The sequence below is a fragment of the Pomacea canaliculata genome, linkage group LG7, assembly GCF_003073045.1.
Source record: "Pomacea canaliculata isolate SZHN2017 linkage group LG7, ASM307304v1, whole genome shotgun sequence".
NCBI classification, from domain to species: Eukaryota; Metazoa; Mollusca; class Gastropoda; order Architaenioglossa; family Ampullariidae; genus Pomacea; species Pomacea canaliculata.
The window spans coordinates 5688676-5710590 of record NC_037596.1 but is presented as its reverse complement, the minus strand read 5'-3'; the positions used below and the strand labels follow the sequence as shown (position 1 = coordinate 5710590).

Here is a 21915-nt window from a genome sequence, read left to right as displayed (position 1 = left end):
GGGGTTCGTTCTCTTGGTGCACAACTAGCCTTGGTGGTGTGTTTACCCATGCTGCATCCCACTGTGTTTCCCCTACAACTGTTACCTTCGGTGACAGTTAAAGGGATGAGGAAAAGAAGAAGATTGAGAGTGTACCTTTAAACCATCCTGAATGGTTTGCATTTTTTTTGTACAGATATTGGTAGATATAGACAATATAAAACTAACCTGTAAAATTTAGCCTCTAAAAACCCATCCGTTAATTATCCACTACAATTCGCACCTGAGATCAATGAGCACCGGTAACAGTGTACTACGTCATGCTAGTGTACCATTCACGAAGTTTAAAAAGCTTAAATTACTTTCATTATTTAAATTTCTTTAAAGTTATTTGGGATTTGCTAGTTCTTTTTAGCAAAAGAGATTATGTCTGTGTTTTTTTTCCTCCTTATTCTTTTGTTTCTTATGTGTGTATGTGGTTGGTTGACTTATGCAGGTATATGTATGGAATGAGTATAGATCTATACCTTACGTAAACATTTTTTTTTAAACACAGAGTATCCCATGAACATACCTGTGACTGTTCATGTGAGAGGAGGAATTAGGATGATTGTAAAGGTTGCTTGAGTGCAGTTTAATATTTTCCATTATGACTTCCCCAAACATAATCTTTATGTTATTGTTTAGAATATTATGCATTACTTTGAGATGCTTTGGAATGAAACTATGGTGACAGTCATTTGTTTTTGCACAGCTTTACTTGTCCACAGACTTTGGCCAGTCCTGGAGAGTTATACGACACAATGTGAAAGCCTTCTTTTGGTAAGAAGATAGCAGTGTTGAAAGATAGCATGGTTTATGTTATGGAAATAATTCATTCACTTGTTTCATTTTGCAGTGCTTTACTTTATGGTTTACTAATTTTTTGCATGATCAGTTTATGCTGTTGTGTCCATTACTGGTGCACAAGAATTAATCCAACCCGAGTTTTCTGCATCGGATAATAGTATGAATTTTACTGGATAAGAATCAGCTTTTTTTTTTTGGTATGAAGGCTGCTTTTATCAGACTGTCATGTAAGGTCATTGGTCAGTGAGCAGAAATAGTGAAAGGCTAACAAGCAACACAACAGTATGTAATGTGTAAAAAGCTAAGCCAGTTGCATACATGTAATGTAACTAAGACAATTTTGTATGTCTTCTACTACAGGGGTGTTGATCCATACGATGCACCTAACACATTGTATGTAGAAGAGAAGAGAGGCTATGGTGGCAACATTGTTCTCCGAAGTTCAACATATTTCTCTGACAACCTTGAAAATGTAGTCATCCAGGGTGTGGAGGATTTTGAAGTGCGAGAGGAATATATGTTTGCAACTAAGAAAGTGGTATGTTTAACAGGAGAGGTTTGGTAGTTTTGCATGATTATTTACAAAGGCAATGAATTTGTTGTTATTGATATACAAATGATGAAATTGAAAAATAGAAACAAAACTGTAACATGCATATTTATAAAAGTAGTAGGTAAGTAGGTGTTTGTTTAAAGGCTGTGGTGAAAAACTTACTGTTTAGTTTTACAATTTAGTGAGACTAAAAAGGATTTAGCAGAAATATATTTAGCTTGCTCTCCATCATTGTAATCTGCTATTGGTAACTGTGTGAAATGTTTACTTTTAGCCGTAGCTTGTGTTGGTTTGTCTTAGTCTTTCTCTTTTTCTAGCACCTCTTTGGATCACTCCAGAGCAGTACGTATCAGTTTTGGGTATCTTACAACAGAAGTGAATTCATCAATGCAATGTTTCCAGGGAGAGCAGACAACCACACAGTATGTTGTCATTTATCTTTGTTCAGAAGGAGAGAGAGAGAAGAAAGATTAAAATTTTAGTGAAACAAACAGTCAGGTGTGGTAGTGTGTCTTTTGAAAGTCCTTGGGGATATTTTCAATCCTTAACAGATTAAAATCTTGAAGACTTTATTCCACTGACTGACAGGAAAAAAGGAAAAAAATCTGAATGTTAAGCTTAGGTACTATTTGCTAGCGTATATGCATATACCAGAACCGCATTTATCTTGGATGCTCAGTGCATGGGGGCTACACTGAAGATCTTGTTCTGCACTTTCAGCAAGATGTCTTATAGGAGCTGACAATACATGATTGCAGTTTATATTATATTTGGTTCATTTCACTGACTTCCATATTTATTCTGGCATAAAACTTCCAAATCTCTGTTAACCCTTTGGCTGCTTCCAACTGAATATGGCAGTCAAAGGGTTAAGGTCATGTCCTGTTGATGCAAATGATGGATGACTATCCCATTATGTTTTTCAGGATTACTTTGTTGCTGATGCCTCTGAGGACCAAGTCATGGTTTGCGTCACCCATGGAAACTTAAACACAAGTCTGTACATTTCAGATGTTCTGGGCTCAAGATTCTCATTGTCTCTTGAAAACATTGTCTACTTCAGTCCCACAGGTGCCAACAGTGACACCTGGCTTAGGTCAGTGATGGCAGCTTTATCATATAATGACATAACATATTCTTCAGACATAATGAAGAAACAGCAGTTTTCTTCTGATAAACTTAATGAGAAAAAAAATTAAAGCTTTTTAAAGCTACATATAAAAATGGGCATATTGTCTTTAAAAGCAAGGATGATATATTAACAATAGAGTACAACTTTATTAATCCCCAGGGGCAAATCAAGATAGTGCTCATACTAGCAATAATATATACGTATACAGATAAAAAGATATAAAATAGATAATATAAATGTATATGTTGAAATTGTATCTCACACACACATTCTCTCTCCCCCCCCACACACATTCCCAACAACAGCAGATACAGTTGGTGACCCGAGGTCACCTCGGGCTTTTACAAGATCACGGCCAGTAGAATTTATCAAGTGTATTTTACTTCTGCAATTATATTAATTAAAATACACTTTGAAAATTGCTTACTTTTAGGAACTGCCTTTGTTTTTGTCCAGCTTTTATGCAAGTGAGTCCTTTGCTGACATCCATAAAGTAGCCGGACTGCGAGGAATTTATATTGCTTCACAACTAGTACAGGACAAAAAACTGAGTGTGGAAAACCAGCGGAGTCTTATCACTTATGACAAGGGTGGGCAGTGGGAACTGCTAAATGCTCCTACTGACAGGCAGCTAGTCAACTGTACAAAGGTACCAATATCATCTACTGGTTTTCTCCCTTTCTAATGGTGTCACAAAATTTTCTAGGCAGCTGGGTCCAGATTGGGGATGGTGTCATCATGTCATTCATAGAATCATTTTTTTGGTGCTGTTTTTAACCCTTTGATATCATCATATTTCTGTCTGCAAAAGTTAAGCTACTCCACCAAAGAGGGACAGTTAAGCTTCCATAAAAAACATCGTACTACTCAACTGTCATTCAAATCAAGAAGGGCTTGATTCTATTAAATAGAATGTAAAGAATATATCTTCAAGTTCATGCTTCTGCTGTTTTATTTTTTGCTCTGTCCTTTCTTCTTCGTACTGTACCAGATCACATGACTATGTGAAGATCACCCTCTATCTACCTCAAATCCAGCTGTCCAACCCTGTTCTGGTCAAATGACGACAGAACAGTAGGACATGAAATCACTTCAGCTCCCCCCCTTACTTCCCATCCCCACCTGTCACAATAGTGATCACTTAACTCCATTTTTTTGCCCGGCTTCATGCAGCTGATGTGTGGCAGCTACCTCATTTCTGTGGCATGTTGACTATATATGTGTGTGCAGGTATGGGTCAATAAGAGGTGAAAGTGAAGTGCTTGTGTCTATGTTATAAGTGCGGCAGGTCTGGAAGTGTCTTGCTGGCAGAGAGATACAAGTCTTTGTCGGTTAGTGAATGATGGCATGTGCTTTGATTAAGCAGTACCGGGTAGTTCACTGACTTATCCATCTGTTTCCCGCCACCTTGCTGCTAGCAAAGAGATGAGTTGTTAAGTCACATGGTCTATCATTGAGAACCTGGCTGCTCAGCTGCACCTTCTTGAAGACTTTTGCCTTGTTCAGCTAAGCACAATTATGAGAACTTAGATCCCGCGTATACTTTAGTAGTAAAGTTTGGAATAGATTCTTGGTCATTGTTTCACCTCTATGACCTTGGTTAAGCATTTGGGTGCATTTGTGAGCTGCATGAAGGCTCAGGCTGCAGTCTCCGCTTATCTGGACCTTCCTTATATAGGGGCAAGACAGTCAGATGGTGAAGTCCAACCTGATTGTCCTTATGACCTGACTGTCAGAGCTGGGTTGGTTCATTTACTCTGATAGGTCCGATCTGGTGCTGTCAAGCCGGTGGTCTGCCTGTTCTGTTTTTGCTTATCCTGGTAAGGGTTAAGACTTTCGGGCCTATAGAATGCAACAGTAGAGATACTGCCATTGGGATGGATGCGCCACTCTCAGATATTTTTAATGACATGCTGGAGACCAGCAACAATCATTGGACGACCAGATATCGGGTTCAGAGTATGCTAAGAGTCACCTGTTGCCTTGGTATGACATAAGGTGGTTAACCAAGGATTTTCCCTCCAGGATCCCATGTCATAGTTTCCTTGTGCATGAGACCCAGATGGTCCGGTTTGGAGGCTCATCTGCTCTTTGGTTCTGGGTACAGCAGGGCCAATGGTCTGGGGGAAAGAAGTCTTAGCATATTTACTTGGAAGTTTCTGGCAAGCTGGAGAGCACTGCAAGTTTGGTGGCATGCTGTGAAGGGAACATGGTGTGAAGTAAGAAACCTCCTCTTCAGTGACCTACTTATGTCCACAAGTGGACTCCCTATTCCCCGAGCTGTACCCCACAGTCAGGATGTGGCCCTGGTGCCGTTACCTTGTCACATTGCGGGAAGGCTCCGTGGCCTTGCAGATGCCTTGAGCAGGAAGGGACAGATCTCTTATTGCGGACGTCCTGTTGTGGCCCTGTGGCCATGCATTAGAACCACAAGCTTTGATGCTGTGTCAATAGTCTCCGATCATTTGGTGGGGCAGTAGATGCCTGCTATTGAAGGAGGCAGCTTGATTGATGGAGGATACAAACAACAGATTCCCTGATGTCAGAAACATTGGAGGGCCCTCCACCTCGAAAGAGGCTTTAGTGTGAAGAGATAAGTGGAGAGTGTTAGATGAGTGTAGTGTGCTGTGTGTAGCAGTTAAAGTAGTAGCTTATGATACCTGGACTAGATATAGCGAAGTTAACGAGACACCTGGAAAACAGCCATGTTTAGAATTTTATCATTTTGTAAATTGATTGTCAAACTCTCAAATATTAATAATTTTCTTTATCGCACTTAATTGCCTTGTGTTTGTTATTGGGGATGCTCGCTGGGAGTCAAGCGAAGAATCATTAGCAATTTTGTGTAAGTGTACGCATATGGTAAATGTTGGCGTTAGTTGGTAGAGTGTGATTAGCCTGAGGCAATGGAATCGCAACTTCTGAACATCTTAGAGTGCTCATTTCCCAGAGTTCAGGACATCTACTAGTTGGGTGTCATCCTTGGAGCTCAGAGTGAGCAGGCTTATTGATGGTAGCACTGGTGAAGCTACCAGCCATCCGGACCCTGTTGAAATAGGTGCTCAGCAAGCTTTTCATCTGCCACCAGAGATTCTGAATCTTCCTGCCTGGGTCTTATCATGGATGTCATGGAGTGTTTTGCTTCCTTTAGAAGGCTCCTCACTTACTAGTATAAGGAATACTAGGAGAGGGTTTCTGAGAGGTGTCCATTTGGTAATGGACTGGAGCTTGATTATGTCCCAGGCGACTGTGGCGGTTGTCTCTGTGACTGTTCATTGAGAAACTGCTGGCGCCAATTAATGTAAGAGACCTTTGTTACTCTTTGGGTTTGTAGGGACCTATAATGATATTTTGCATTGCTGGCCATTCATTGACTCATTGTAGATTGATCCTCTCCTCTTCTTGCAATGGTGCTAGTTTCTGACCTTCTTGAGCTTGGCAACCTGGAGGCCTTCTTGTTTCATGGTGATAGCTTTCCAGCTCAAGTTCAGAGTTTTCATGCAATTGTTCAGGCCTGGTTCTAGGCGGTCATTAAGGCTGTTTATGTAACGCTGTTTACAGCGGCCTCTCGTGCTACTAGAGCACATGAAGTAGTGCTTGTACCACTAGCTTAACCGGCTAGAAGAGAAGGCCTGAAAGTAGCATTCAGATGATAGAAGGCGTGTTATGACGTTATGGCACCCCTTTTGACGCTGGTAGCAGGATTGGCAGTAGCTCGGCAGCACAGCATGGTTTGTTGCCAGGGTGGTTTACCACTCCCTCCACCTGTTAGTCTCCACATAATCATGTTATCTGGTACAATACAAACAAGAAACACCATTTTTAGCGGTAAAATTTATTTCTTCTAGTACTTACCAGATGACATGACAGCTTATCCCGCCCACCTCCAACAGTGGGTTCAAGACTCAGTCCAGGTAAAAAACTGGAGTTGAATGCTCACTAGCATGACAAGTAGGGATGGGAGTTGGGGGGGTCTGAACTGATTTCATGTCCCACTGTTCTGTGGTCGTTTGACCAGAACAGGTTTGGACAACTAGATTTGAGGTAGCTAGAGGGTGATCTTCACATAGTCATGTCATCTGTTAAGTACTTGAAGAAATTTTACCACTTAAAATGGTATTGTTTTCTCCCTGAGATAACATTTTGACACAAATGCTTTAACTACAACAGAAAACACTGTTTTCATCACAGAACATGCAGTATGGTGTAGTTAACTCTGTTTTAGAAAACTAGAATGATGTCACCATCTTACTGTCTTTAACTCTTTGAAACTGACCCTGTCTTTTTCCTGTATCATTTATTTATCAGCAGAAGGATGTGCTACACTTTTGGAATAAGGACCAGGTAAACTAGAACTCTTAAAAAAAATTTTTGGATTTGTTGTTTCCACCTTGTGCAGTTTGCATGGTTCTTGAGCATGCAGCATTGAAAATGCACAGATTGCTTAAGTAATTTTTGCTATGCAGGTGTCATATAATTATATTCCTTTGCAACAAATTTGTTGAAACCCCAGCTCGTTGCCCACCTACTTGATGGACACAGCTAGCCGTTGCCAATTTACTATTTTCAGAGCTTGTTCTTTGCTAGAAATTGAACATTGAAGAAGTGCCTTATTTAATAGTGTTTATTCATTACGTCATCATAATTATATCAAGCAAAAAGCGTCAAAGTTAAAAATGTCAACTGCTTCTTGACTGAATTGACAATTTGGGGTGGGGAAAAAAAAGGCAGTTTTAGTGTTAAAAATTTGCTGTTAATTTTTTTCTGCTAGTCCCAGATAGTAGAGGTAAAAAATCTAAAAGGTGTCTTACAGACTTTGCAGGCTTAGCAACTATGAAAGTAAGTTGCTCACTCTAGGGCATGGCATGTGGAAGTGGAAAACCAGAAGAACTCAACACTTTTGTTCTGCCATTTTTGCCTTTCCTGCTTATTTTTTTAATGGATAGCGGCTATGTGGGCAGGGAAGTTCTCCTGACTTAAAGAGGAGTCCAGCACACTAACCCCCATACTACAGAGATGCCCCAGATAGTAGGAAAAAAGTTTGACTCTGAAACATTGTGTTTTGTAAAACTATTTTTAGTCCAGGGTCGAGAGACATGACAGGCTTTTTTTTTTTTACAGAAAATTTGCTTACAAAGCTGAGAAATTCTTTAAAAAAGAATACTTGTTTTGCATGTAACACCAGAGATTTTAAACCATGACTTCATGAATGTCAAGAGTAATACATCAGAAGTTAATATTCATTGTGATGGTTGAATGTTATATTGATGCTTTAAGAAGCTTATCCATGATAAAAATCTTGGACAACATCTGCCATTTGCCTTACAGACTGATGAGTTTACTTTTGGAAAGCTCTTTGAGACATAATTAGTAGTGCAAAAGCAGGAATAGTAACTAATATTGCAATATTTGTGTGTTTATGCACACACATATCTGTGCATATAATTTGTCTGTCTAGTTGTTGATAGTCAACAGAATGTGATGGAGCTTATTGTCTGTTTTGTATGCATGGTGCATAAGGCATAGGACATTGTGTGATATTCTAGAGATTGTCTTCATGTTATAAAATATAAAATGTTGCAGAATTATCATTTTCATATGGATAATAAAGAAGAGTGACTTCTGATAACGATGTATTACAAAGCATAGTGGTTCTTTGCTTTTTGTACACAGGCTCGTAACTGTTCTCTACATGTGTCCCAAGAATTTCAGCGGCTTTATCCTGGGAGTTTAGCCCAGCCTCTCCTGTCACGTGAGTCAGCACCGGGCATTCTCATTGCTAGTGGCTCTGTTGGAAGCTCACTGCTATCTGAAATGAACATCTTTGTGTCATCTGATGCTGGTTATTCTTGGCACCAGGTAAGCATCTTATTAACATCATGCTGATCAGTGCAATTTGAGTCAGACCTGCTTAAGAAGAATTAGAGATCTGTAGTTTCTTAAGGCTATCATCTAGCCACAAGATACTTTGCCTCTTGAATCCCTGTTCAGGAACTGAACTAGTTTAATGTCTTCTAGAAGAGGATCTGTCATAGTAAAGAGGAAACTGTTGTATTCATAGAGTGCTTCCTGCATGATCTTTATGAGGTTCAATACAACTTGAATAATGTACAAAGAGCATATAAAAACTAGTGATCGCAGGTATCCCTGATGGACATTACTGTCATCTTAGAGAACTGCGCAAGTTGATGGTTGAGAAGCATTGGGATGCTTGAGCTTTTGTACTATACTTTGATAACTTGGAACAAGCTCCCCTATGTGTTGAAACTAACTCATATCATAGCCTTAAAGTCAGGCACTGAGATGATAGCAGATTTTGTGCTTTAGGTGAAAGGTAGAAAATAACAAATTTATAAGAATGCAAATGTCACATTTTCTTTCTGCTCAAGGGAGTTAATTGTGTATTGTTGCAGGAATCGGTAATATTAAAAAGTGATGAAAGTGTTTTGCATTTTTGAAAGGTATTAGATGGAAGTTACTTATATGCTATGGCTGATCATGGTGGCATTCTAGTGGCTGTACAGCAGTTCCAACCAACAGATACTATTTAGTAAGTACCTTGTCAACATCTGCATTTTAGAGCATGATTTAATTTTACTTTAAAATATGTTTTTAGCTTTGAAAAACTTCAAACTCTGTAGCAAGAAATTCAGTATGTTTTGACATTTCCAGCTACTCAGTCAATGAGGGGCAAACATGGGCTCAACACAAATTTGTCAACAACAGCATTCGTGTGTATGGTCTGCTTACTGAGCCAGGGGAGAGAACTACCATCTTTTCACTGTTTGGCTCATATACAGGAGCACATAGCTGGATTCTGGTGCAGATTAACATGTCTGCAGTTCTTGGTAAGATAATTCATTTAAAAGAGATAATATTATGTTTGCTACAAGCTGAAACAGGGCACAGTACATTTTATGATCCAGGCCTTTTTAAAGTAAAAATACTTTCCATGACCCAAACTTTAGTACTCTAGTTGAGTGGTACTGATTTTAAATCCCCTTGCTACCCTTAAACTTATGCTTATTTAGCTGACATTTTGAAAAAAACTTTCCCTTTACTTTGATTTCGTGAATGCTGGCACCCCATCAAGGCAACAGATTCAAATTCATCGCTACCATGCTGGTCGTCGTAAACAGCGCCATTTGAAAAAAATCCACCACCTACTCGTTCTTATTCTGCTGCATGCCCCTCATCACCAAATTCTGACACAGATTCTGCTTCGCTAAAGTATGTTGTCGACTCTATACTGGATCATGCTTCCTCCACACATCATTTGCACACTCCCTTCTGCAGCGTGTGTAGTTTAAACTAATAAATAATTGCACCTCCTCCAAAACGCTTTTTGACATATTGCAATCGAATGACTACAGTTAGCAAGGTGATGATGATGCCCACTGCCTTATCACAAGTGTTTTGTGACTATTTTGCTAACAAGATTTTAGACATTTGATCATCCTTGCACTCGATATCAGTGCCTGCCAGCATCTCCTGTGATATTCTTCTTGGATGGTCTTTGACCAAATAACTCTAATGGACCTGTCTGCTGCATTCGACACCATTGACCACTCTCTGCTCCTTCGTAGACTACATACCTCTACAGGATTTCTGGACCTGGGCTAGCATGGTTCAACTCCTATCTCACTGATAGGACATAGACTGTGTTTGTTGATGGTCAAACATCTTGCCCTGCTTCACTTTCTTGTGGTGTCCCTCAAGGCTCAGTACTTGGCCCAGTTCTGTTCAGTCTGTATATGAAGCCACTTTCATCTTGCATCCAGTCTTAAAGGTTTCTCATCAATCATGTGCTGATGATACGCAGCTGTACTGCTACACTCCACCAACTGAGTCTCACTTTGCTACCAGCATCATAGAGATCTGTATTGATGAAGTCAAAGACTGGATGGTAACAAACAAACTTGAACTCAATGATGATAAAACGGAAACCCTCCTATGTTTGAGAAGAAGAAATCCATCTTCACTCATTTGTACACCAAATCACATCAAGGTGGGCAAAACTAACACTTCCTTTGTGTCCTCCATCAGAAATCTGGGATTCATTGTCACTGCAGACATGACTCTTGCTAAACAAGTTACAGCTGTCTGTCAGTCTGCGTGTTATGAGTTACGCAAGGTCAGCACCATCCGTCACATTCTATTTATGCATGCTACCAACACTCTTGTCTGTGCATTTATTTTTGTCCAGACTTGATTACTCCAACTCCTTGCTTGCTGGCTGCCCTGAATACCTTCTTCACAAACTCCATAAAGTACAGAATTCTGCGCAGTCTGGTGCTTAGAGCTAGGACACGGGACCACACCGCTCCTCTCCTTTGTTTTCTACACTGGCTTCCCATCCGTTCTGGCATCCAGTACAAACTGTCTGTGCTGTGTTTTAATTTCCTTGCTGGCACCTGCTCTGATGATTTCTCTGCACTTCTTTTCCCTTACATCCCAGCTAGACAACTCCACTCCTTGTCTGATGATCGTCTCCTTACTCTTCCTGTCACCAAAATAACAACATATGGCCACATGATTTTTGGTTATTGTACAGCGAATTAACGGAACTCTCTCCCTTTCCATATCTGCCACATACCAACTATTGAATCCTTTAAATGTGCACTGAAAACGCATCTCTTCCATAAACATTACTCCTAACATCCTTTCCCATAATGCTAGTCTTTTTTACACCCTTCTTTTTGCAATATGTTATTCTCAGCTCTTGTTCTTATTTTGATTCCTCTTTGTGTATTTGATTTTATTCTTCTTTTACTATTGTTGTTTATTCCTTTATAGTTCATATGCTATTCTTTTTCCTGTCCCTCATATGCTGTCCATGTTTCGTTCTTGTTCTTATGCACTAAGAGCATGCTCCTTAGGAGTGTGAGCATGTGCTTTACAAATTTTGCATTTAGTTTTATTATTATTTTGAGATGCAGTTCTATTATACCCACCTTTCATCTTACTTGTTACTTGAAGGTTCCCCTTGTAGGAAGGAGGACTATAAAAACTGGACATTATCAGAAAATAACCCAGATGCAGGATGCCTCCTAGGCCGTAAAGTTGTTTACCGACGCCGTATTGCACATGCTGTCTGCTACAATGGTGAAGATTTTGTCCGTTTCAAAGAGCTGCAGAACTGCCTTTGCACTCGCAATGATTTTGAATGGCAAGTATAATGGCAATATAAAGAGTATGAACCATCTCTTACACCTTAGACAATATAAAGACTATAAAGGTAAACATCTACAAACTTTTTTTTTAAATAGTTGGTGAGAGAGGAAAAGGTTTTAGAGACTGCATGTTAGGAACGGGAGGTAATCACCCTTGTGTGTCTTTTAAAAAAACCATGGATTGTCGCCTATAACTGTGTGCTAGTTGGAATGCATGGGAATGAGTAAGTTTTAAGAAAGCGCGCATGAGTGAAAGAAAGGTTCACTGCACCCCTGTAGTTGGGAAAAAACTGAGTTTGATCATTCCCACACCATTTGTCAAAGAGACACTGTAGCGAATTTCTGTGTGAAAGAGACTGGGGAATCAGAATAATTCAAGGAATTACCTAGGGAAAGGGAAGACAAGTTGAAGTGTATCGTTGCCAGCCAGGTGTGTCTGCCTAGTCAGCACCTGTTGTTTGGGTCTGGAAGTGTATTATCATCCGCCAGGTTTGCCAGCCTAGTGACACTTGTTGTTCTTGGGTACAGACACGGTATCATTGTCAGCCTCTTGAACCCCAGTGGCCCCAGATTAGAGTATTCAAGGGAGATTATTCAGGGTATATATATATGTAAGTGTGATCGTTCCTGGACTTCACTGACCATAAGTTAGAATTTTGGAACTATTGAAGTAACTTTCGCTTAAAGAGATTGGATGACAGGAGGGTTGAGAGTCATCTATGACAATGGTGTGCTGTGTATGGTTTGCAGTCATTTGCATGTATTGAGTTAGGTGAACTTTACTGCCCTACCCTAAAATAAATACAAGCTCCAGCATAATATAGCATTGTAAGCCCACGTACAAATCTTTCTAATCTGTTGTAAGAAAGGAGATGTGTGGGATGCAATGTGTTGTCTGAGACTGGTGTGTTGTCCCCAACACTGCACTTTTCTTGGGGTCAGCTATTTTGTGAGGATGGTGCTACTTTACCCTTCCCCAAGCCTTTATGGAGTCAGGTGCCTATCACCAACATCTGGGTTGACTGTGTCACTGCTGTGCTGTTCTCACACTCACCTATTCCCCCAAAACAAACGAACCCCCCCCAAAAAAAAAAAAAAAAAACGGATGAAGCTAATTATTATGGATTAAAAAAACATCCTGAAGTGAAATGTGCATACAACTTTAAAATGGGTGCAGTGGCACCCAGAAAGTAACTTGAAGTTTTAGTGATTTTTTTTTTCCCCAGTTGTTTGTTGTTTGGAAATGCTGTAAAATTTGTAGTTTGCATGTTCCATTGACTTCTTGATGCATTATGTTTAGTGACTACGGATGGAGAGTTGACCAGAACTCAAAAACATCTGAATGTGTGCCAGACGCAGAGGCTGGCAAAGTGGATGGTGTGCCATATCCTTGTCCACCTGGAACATACTACCAGCACTCTCGTGGGTATGTGGATACGTCTTCATCTTTTCTTGTCTTGCAAGAGATTTTCCTTTTGTAACCCCCGAGGCACTAAGCATGAGCGTTACATAGACTTAAAATTTTGTATGAAAACAGTAAATATTGAATGTTCCTTAGGCTTGGAATATTACAATCAAATATTTAACCCAGAGCATCACTTGGTGTAATTTGTGATTTGACTCAAATATAGTGTTATACCCAAGTACCACTTGGGGTTCATTCATGTACAAAATTCCAAACCTGAGAACTCTTGGAATTAAAACAAAAGAGGCTAATTGTTGTTGTTCATAATTTTATTGTGCTAGGTGTTACTTAAAAACTTTTGAAAACCTGGAGTTGTGTCTTTAAAGTGAGAGAAAGCGAAGTTATTGAAATACATTTTCAGTTGCACAAAAGTCAGCTTAAGATACAGTTCTTCAACACTGCTTTTGACTAACTGCCCCTGTGTGCTTGTGTGCTTCACTTTAAGATACTGAAGAATGTTATTTGTCAGAGACCAGGTGGCCACCCTTAGATGTGTATACTTGTATGGTAGTGGGTATTGCATTGTGTGAAAGCTAGCTTGACAGTATGTGTACATGAAACCCATGCAAGTGACTAGAATTCTCATGAGAGCTCATCATGTGCCTTTAGAGTTTGAACATTATTGAATAGACCTTGGAAAAGATAACATGTTGGCGTAGTGGGAGTCAAGTAGCAGACCTGTCCTTGCCTAGTCAAAGTAACCTTGTAACAACATTGAAGAATGTCAGTAACTTTAAGTTTATGGTTTATGTTCTTGCAACCTTTTAGTGACTGTTTTTCTATTTTACCTTGAATTTTGGAAAACTAACTTTATAACATGTTGCATACAGAGAAACTTCGAGTTGTTCTCTGTTGGTATATTGAGACTTAACCGGTAGAAGCATGAAATTCATTATGCATGAGAATAGAACAAAAGTTTTAAGGGAGATTATTGATATTACAAGCTGCCTTTTTTCATGACAAATTATGACTGCATTTTGCTTTTGTATTTCATGTGGTGCTACTCACATTGTTTAGAAAAGAAACAAAAAAAATTATTTTTGGGGTACATGATTCAGGAAGCTCACTGGCAGATCTTGGTGTTTTGTTGTTTAAAAGAACTTGTGAACATAATGTGTATGTGTGCTGTGTGTGTCCCTGACATCTGCTGTATGATCCTCACATGTGTTTGCATATTTTAAAATATTTTTTTGTTACGTGTTGTGTGCTACTACTTTGGATGTTGAGATTGAAGTAGGTTTGGAAAATGTGAAAAAGCTTTTAGAAAAAGTTGATTAATCACAGATTTGTGCACAGCGAGTGAACAACTTTTTGTACTTGTGCATTTGATGCAGCTACCGCCGTGTGCCTGGGGACACTTGTACAGGTGGGAATGAAACGCTGTATGCACCAGTCCAATATTCCTGTCCAGTGCAAGGTAAATGTAATACCATCAGACATTTATTCAGGACTGTAAGATTTTTTTTGTTTGTTTGTAGAATGATATTGATCAGCAGATGACTGCTTAAGTGTTTTGTTTAAATTATTTTATCAACAGTTAGTAATTAATAAATTAACTACACTTGCTCTTGGTTCAACATGCTTGTATTTGTCTTGCAGAGCGCTCAGAATTTTTGCTGGCAGCACAGAGAGGCAAATTCTTGCAGTTGACCTTGACAGCTTCACTGTTACAACAATATTTACGCTCCCAGCTGGCCAGATAGGCTACATCAGTGCTGTTGCTTTTGATTATCAAAATAACACAGTTTACTGGGGCATGTATGAACCTGCAAAAATTGAGGTGTGTACCAACCAACTGTTTGCTAGTTAAGGGATAATAAAGAGTGTCTTCTTTGTATCAGGAGGACCATCAAAGATAAAGGGTTACAAACCTTTATCTCATATGGTCATGTCATCTGGTAAGTCTTGAAGAAAGAATTTACTCTCTAAATTATATTTTTGGGGTATATATTTCTACTTAGTCTCTGTGAATGTTTTAGCAGCATAAAAATATTTTACATGTGTTTATATATGTGCATTTGTGTGTGTGAGAGCAATATGGATATTTTCATATTTTCATACTATCAACAGAGCCTCAATCTTAACATCTCCTCTACACGTGAAGTCACAACTGTTACTCAGGGGCATATGCAGCAGATTAGTTCTCTTGCTTTTGACTGGACTTCTGCTCATCTTTACTGGACAGACCAGGAGAAGGGTACCATTGAGGTGGTCAGCACAAATGGCCTGTTCCGCAGGAATCTGATCAGCAGTAACAGTTTGGTGAGAAGGCCTGCCCATCTTGTTGTGGATCCTCCGCATGGGTAAGTTTGTCAATTTATTTAACTGCATAGCTGCTCCATGCACGTTAAATTAATCTTGACATGGAATTTTTTAAAAATGTTTGTTCCTTACACATATTTCATACACTCAAGATTTTAATGACCAACTACATTGTTTTCTAGTTTTATCTTCAGTAATGGTTTTTGTAATGAGGGGTAAAGGTGAAAGAGAGCTCTGATGGTCATTTTTGTGATAATTAAGACACATCATGAATGTCTGAATGTTGCAGCCAGATGTACTGGCTGGAACTGACAGTTGGACGGCAGTCATTAATGAGGGCATGGATGGATGGTACTCATATTGAAGTCTTTGGACCTCATCCTCTTTTGAACATGCCCCAGGGCTTAACCCTTGACCTCAGTACTGAGCGACTGTATTGGACACAAGGGGTGGACAATCATGTACGGAGCATAAATCTTGCAGGTACAGATGCGCAAGATCTGGTTGCTCCTGCCATGAGCTTACACAGTCCAGGTCCTGTGTCAACATACAAGGTGAGTAGCACTTGGAAGGATTGTGTGATTCTGCCAATAGGTGCTGTCTCTTTTAGTCTGTGTTCACACCTGCTACTGATGAATACTGACCCATGACATTAAGGATGTCTTGGTGTAGGTTTATGGTCTGTTGATTGATATATATATATAGCATGATTAATTTATGCATGTTTTCATTCCTGTTGGGTCTAAGATAAGCAGTTTTTTTCCCTTTTTGGAAAAGCCAGGAACAACTGTTCACTTTTATTGTATTTTATGTTTGATGTTTGTCTATTATTTTTTTTATTAGGCATTGAAGTCTTACTTATCCACCCAAAGATATTAATGCTCCAGAAATGATGCTTATGTTGTTTTAAAAGACTGATTAGATGATGTTTTTGAGGACATTGGAAACACAATTTAACATTTTTCTGAGGTTAAGGCTGCTCAAGATAAACTGTGGATATTTCTGATGTTGATAACAAGTTATTGTTGTACTAGTTGTCTCAGTTGTGTAGAATAGGACGTTTTCATGACAGCATTGTAGAGGAACTTTTTACAAAAACACAAATACAAAACATCTTTGCTAATCTTTTTCAGGAAATTGTTGAGTCTGCCAACAATAACATTAGAGCATTACACAAAATGTTAATGCAGGCTAAAAACAGCCTAAGCTGTCTATATTTTTAATCCATTTGTAATCATTTGTGCTGGCACTTATAGTCACTTTCACAGGTATTAAAAATCTGCAGGTATTCATATTGTTACTTAAAATAAGAAAACAAAGAGACAAGGATGAGATCAATGAAAAAGTATGCATAAAAGATGCTGGAATGGGAGTAAGTAGTATGGCCATCAGTATTTTTGTGCACATCCTATCCATGAATTGATTGTATATTTGAATTGCAGCTGGGATAGATAAGTACAGATAACATGGTTCTAGCTCTAGGAACTCTAAACGTACCACTTCAGTTTATGTATCTAAATTGAACAAAATTTTGTTGCTTTTTCAGTTAATTTGCATTGAGTGTAAAATCTGAAACTTAGTTTTTAAATGCAAACAATTTATCTCCCTGTCTGCTAGTATTTGGCCAAATAAATAGCAGAGAATATGGACACTGTTACTGCATGTCTGATGTTTCATCACTGCTTTTGTCATTACTGCTCCTGCTGCTGTTTACTCTCTAGAAATCTCTGTATTAGGTGAACAATAGGAACATAAATCTGACTATTGTTACTTTCCAGAACTCGCTGTATTGGGTAAACAACAGAGACAGAAATCTGGTAATTGCTGGCAAACACAGTGGTGTGGCATGGTTCCAGATGACCTTCAACTATACTGTGGTTGACATGAAGACAGTCTCACACACCTCACAGCAAGGTATGATTAGCTGAAGGAAACATTTCGAAGACATTTACATCTTTGAGTCTGGCCCTTTCGCCAACTATTAAGACTGGGCCACCCATCTGTGTCTGCCAGTTTTAATGATTTTTACTACAAAACTTTGTAAAAACAAAGGGACAAATTCCTGTGATTTTCCTAGTTGAATCACATTAGAAAAGAATTCTGTTTTTTAACGTAGGAACAGGAAGTCATTAATTTGAAGACTTGAATTTTTCTTTATGTACTTTTCAAGAACTAAGTCAACATGAGTCTCCACATGAAGATGGCTGGTGATTTTAGAACTCATTTGACACTAGAATTGTTCTTCATATTAGGTATAAGTACTTATGGGTGTAAGTCATGTTTCATCATTTCTGCATGTAACTGTTAAAATCCACTGAATACTGGATTAAACATCACAACTGTGCATAAATCTGTTTAAAAAACTTTCTTTTTATAAATTCAATTTGATATACTTAATTTCCTTTGGATTTACAAGAAAGTGCAATTTCACTGTGGAATGAAATAGGAACAGTTTCTTTCTTCAAACTTTGATTATTATTTTGATTTAATAATAATAATAAATGCGCATACTCACACTCCTGAGGAGCATGCTTCCTGTCGTGTTTATTTTTTAAGATTTTTGAAAATACTTCAAATTTGTGTGTACCTGGGGATTAGAGTTGAAAATCAAGGCCCAGGCTCAAAGTGTTAATACTCTGAGGCAGTCCAGTAGCTTATTGATAAAGTGCTTGCCAGCAATGAGGAGTGTAGATTGTCAGTTCAGATCTCAAAGTGCTCCCACAAGTATTAAAGTGAACAAATTTGCTGACACATTTCCAGACCAATTTATAATGTTTAGATAGCAGCTGATGTTAGTCTTTGAAACCTTAACATAGGTTATTTTGATGAAATGCTGGCACTCTACAGAGGTCGCTTGACCTGCTGGTGCCAGAGATGGGTAGCTAACTTGCTGCACTATGTGCCAGAGATGGGTAGCTAATGCTGCATTGTGTGCCTGAGATGGGTAGCTAATTTGCTGCACTTTGTGCCAGAGATGGGTAGTTGTCTTGCTGCACTGATGTTGCAGCACAAAGTGCCTGCAGTCCTGGGCATCCCAGGTGCTCCCAGCTATGTCTACCTAAACCGCATGCCACTGACAGCACCAAAGTGAATCGCACATGTTTATGTGGTGATGGCTTCCAGACTTTGCAGCGGCAGAACTCAAGTGATCAGCAGTGTGTTTGCGGCAGCAATGAGAGGATGACCATTCATGGAGATTGTGAAGTGACAAATAGCAGTAAGATTTCTTTAACCCTTATTGAAATTATAAAGCAGTGACATATCTAACACAGTTTTGTAAATCAAAATGCTTAAGGCCTTTAGTACAACTGTATTAAATTAAATTCCTCATTCCCTTTCTTGCCTTTATTATTATTATTCTCCACTGGCACATGGGTGTGATAGATGGTAAATTTAGTCTCCAAATATGCAAATATCAGAATATTTTTAGGTAGTATTTAGTGTTTAGACCTGATTGCTTTTGTATGAATGTGTACACATGTGCACATGCACATTCATGTACACGCAAAAAATCAGAGCTTTGTAGCGTGCATTTACAGCTGAATTGTATGTTCAGCCTCCACCTGTAGAGCTGATCAGTTCAAGTGTAACAACCAACGATGCATCCCTTCACACTGGAAGTGTGACCGTGAAGATGATTGTGGTGACACAAGTGATGAGCTAGACTGTCGTAAGTACTTCTTTAATGTGTCCATTACATTTGCAGTTGTGTGATTATGTTTTAGACCCCCAGGAGATTTTCCTCTCTTCAGGCTTCATATGGCCGAGTTGACTTCTTTCCGTAGGACTGAAACATCTACAGAGTCACTGTGTAAAATGTTTGGGTCTATCTCTCGCAGTAAATTGTAGAGATTGTTCTAGTATTCAGTCTGTCAGTTGAGTGCAGCTGTGTCTTTCATGAGAAGGTGATCAACTCTATTTTTGATGACTGATGATTGGGTCCTCAGTAAGTCTTGCTGTCTTTCCATGCTAGCACTACATTGATCTCACAACGCCTGTCCTCCAGATTTCATGAGCTGCTTTCATCCCTTTCCTAATATCACTGTTGACCATCCTATATTCAGCTGCTGCTTCGAAGTTGGTCATTTTCTCTTTCTTCAGGACCCTCCTTAGATTACAAAGGTCAAGACCTTCCTTTATGACCCAAGGTTTTTATTTTGTCTCCTGAAAACCTTTTTCGCTGGGGATAGGAGCACCTCTTTGATGTTTCCAGAATTATTTATAAACGAGGAAATTGTTTGTATATTGAGTAGATTTGTGCAGCACATTTTCCTACTTTAAAGTAGGCTCCATGCACTTACAAATTTTTTTTTAAAGTATACAAATAATATGTGTATAATGTTTGATTCTTTGTAAAATTTGTATGCTTGTTCTGATAGGAGTTCAGCTTTAATAGTGTGAAACATTATTTCATGATGATAAATGGATCATACTTAAAATGGAATTTACACCATGCTCCACATGTCATGGTAACTGAATTCAACTTGAGAAACATCTAGCCATAAACATAATGTAAAAACACATATTGAAAATTTAAAAAAAAAAGACAAAATTAGACCAGCAGTGGTGGCACAAAGAACAGGGTGTGCACAAAGTCTGTATACTCCTATCTCTGGGAGGATTTTGAAAGCTAAAGGTTGTCTCCTAGGAATCCATGGGTCCCTCCATGATCTCAGCATAGCTGAATGTTCTGCCAGGTTCTCCTGCTCATGTCCTGCAACATTTGCGAGGTGACTTTTTGGAATGCTGCATGAGCCTCATGTTTAGAAACCTTGTTTTGAATTCCTAAGAGTAACGTTTAGCTTTCAAAATCCACCCAAAGATAGGGGTGTATAAACTTTGTGTGCACCCTGTACAATATGTTTCAATATTTAAACCTATTAAACCTACAATAAAGACAACCATTGGTGACACACTGTTATAAAGAGTATTTTTTAAAACATTTGAGTGACAGAAATTTTTAAAGAAATATAGTTTTTATTTGCTTGTATTAAATTTAATTGAAAGATCCTATCTGTATGGAATGGAGAGCTTATGTCATGAAAGTAGGTCACAAGGCAGAAATTAAAAAAATTATTTACACACTTTATACAAACATGAAAGTGCCAAACAAGTAATATTTTTTTAGAACATACATTAAACTTCAAATATTACTTACTATTATACTGTCATTTTTTGTTTTTGGAATACAAATCCATGTCAAATTAAGAAACCAGCAATTCTCTCAAACATCGCTCCTGATCAACAGACTTGTTGCCTACTTTCAGATACAGCAAAATACCTGATTGGTTGACTATTTTAGCTTCCTAAGAAAGTAATTCATAGTAAAACCATTCCTAAAGGTACCAACATTTTTTTCCCTTATTGATTGATTTATTTAATCACAGCCCGATGTGTTTTGTAACATTACCTTGTTCACATCACAGTGTGTGAAACAGGCACTGGTTGTGAAGAAGTTCATTTCTGAGGACATGAAATGCAAGTAAAGAGTTAAAAAGATAAATAAACTTATCTATATATATATAAAACTGCACACACCACTGCATATTTTGTCTGTGTGAATTGCACTGCTGAGCAGTTGATGTTTGATGCATTTGTAAACATCTTTACAGCATTCTATGAGTGCCCCAACGGCACATTTAAGTGTGCCAATGGTCGTTGCATTCCATCACGCTGGCACTGTGACTTTGACAATGACTGTCGGGATGAGGAAGGAGGAACAGGCTCTGATGAACGTAACTGTTGTAAGTGTGGATGACATGAAGAAATGGTATCAGTTCACAATTTAAGGTCATCAGTCATTATACATTTGTGACTACATCATTAGTGTTATTTGTTTTCATATAAAAGGCTAACATACATGAACAAAGTTATTGTTTTTTTTTTAAAGAAAAGTTTGAAATAACAACCTTGACAGTTTAAGCAGCATAATGAGAGCCTAGTACTGTAAGATTTAGTAGAGAATCTTGCGTGGTTTGTAAAGCACAGCTTGAAACATAGAATTAAAGTTTTGCTATATTTTGTGACATTCCTTTTACATCTTTTATTCTGTAATGTAACAAAATTATGTTTTAATTTTTCTGCCTATAGCAAGGCCCAACTGCACTCCAGGTCAGTTTCGCTGTGCAAATCAGAGATGCATTCCAGAAGCATGGAAATGTGATTTTGACAATGACTGCCATGACAACTCAGATGAAATGAATTGTACAAGTGAGTGTACAGTGCAGTGCTTGACAATAGATTCATTCCTCTGTATGAAACATACAGTTACCTTTACCTGCTTATGTGGATGCAAATAGATCTTTCTTCTTTATCTTTACTTGATGACTTGACAATAAAAGTTACTTATTTACCAATTAAAATGTCAAACCATAGAGTTCCCTCCCTTGCTACAAACAAACTTGAAACCAACTTAGGTGTAACCCGCCTGCTCAATTACCTGGTCAGTTACTCAGTCTTGACTATTACACTTTTAGCTGATGACCTGGAGTCATATTCATAA

General features: G+C 38.6%; 1 protein-coding gene across 4 annotated transcripts in view; it reads left to right on the top strand.

Moving 5' to 3' along the window:
• LOC112567682 (sortilin-related receptor-like) overlaps positions 1-21915 on the top strand; it is a 48744-nt gene that overhangs the window by 5374 nt on the left and 21455 nt on the right. The window contains exons 4-17 of one of the 4 annotated variants that reach the window (XM_025244424.1): positions 734-801; positions 1189-1366; positions 1699-1803; positions 2308-2477; positions 2970-3162; positions 6825-6857; positions 8187-8372; positions 8975-9063; positions 9186-9361; positions 11493-11682; positions 12987-13112; positions 14486-14568; positions 14751-14931; positions 15222-15363. In XM_025244424.1, coding sequence (XP_025100209.1) covers positions 734-801; positions 1189-1366; positions 1699-1803; positions 2308-2477; positions 2970-3162; positions 6825-6857; positions 8187-8372; positions 8975-9063; positions 9186-9361; positions 11493-11682; positions 12987-13112; positions 14486-14568; positions 14751-14854 — 1701 coding nt within the window. In that variant the 3' untranslated portion in view covers positions 14855-14931; positions 15222-15363. Of the gene's footprint in view, positions 1-733; positions 802-1188; positions 1367-1698; positions 1804-2307; positions 2478-2969; positions 3163-6821; positions 6858-8186; positions 8373-8974; positions 9064-9185; positions 9362-11492; positions 11683-12986; positions 13113-14485; positions 14569-14750; positions 14932-15221; positions 15455-15702; positions 15968-17191; positions 17328-18420; positions 18631-18969; positions 19084-21025; positions 21158-21503; positions 21624-21915 lie in introns of those variants that run through there. The other 3 variants (XM_025244423.1, XM_025244425.1, XM_025244422.1) reach the window with 3 other exon arrangements.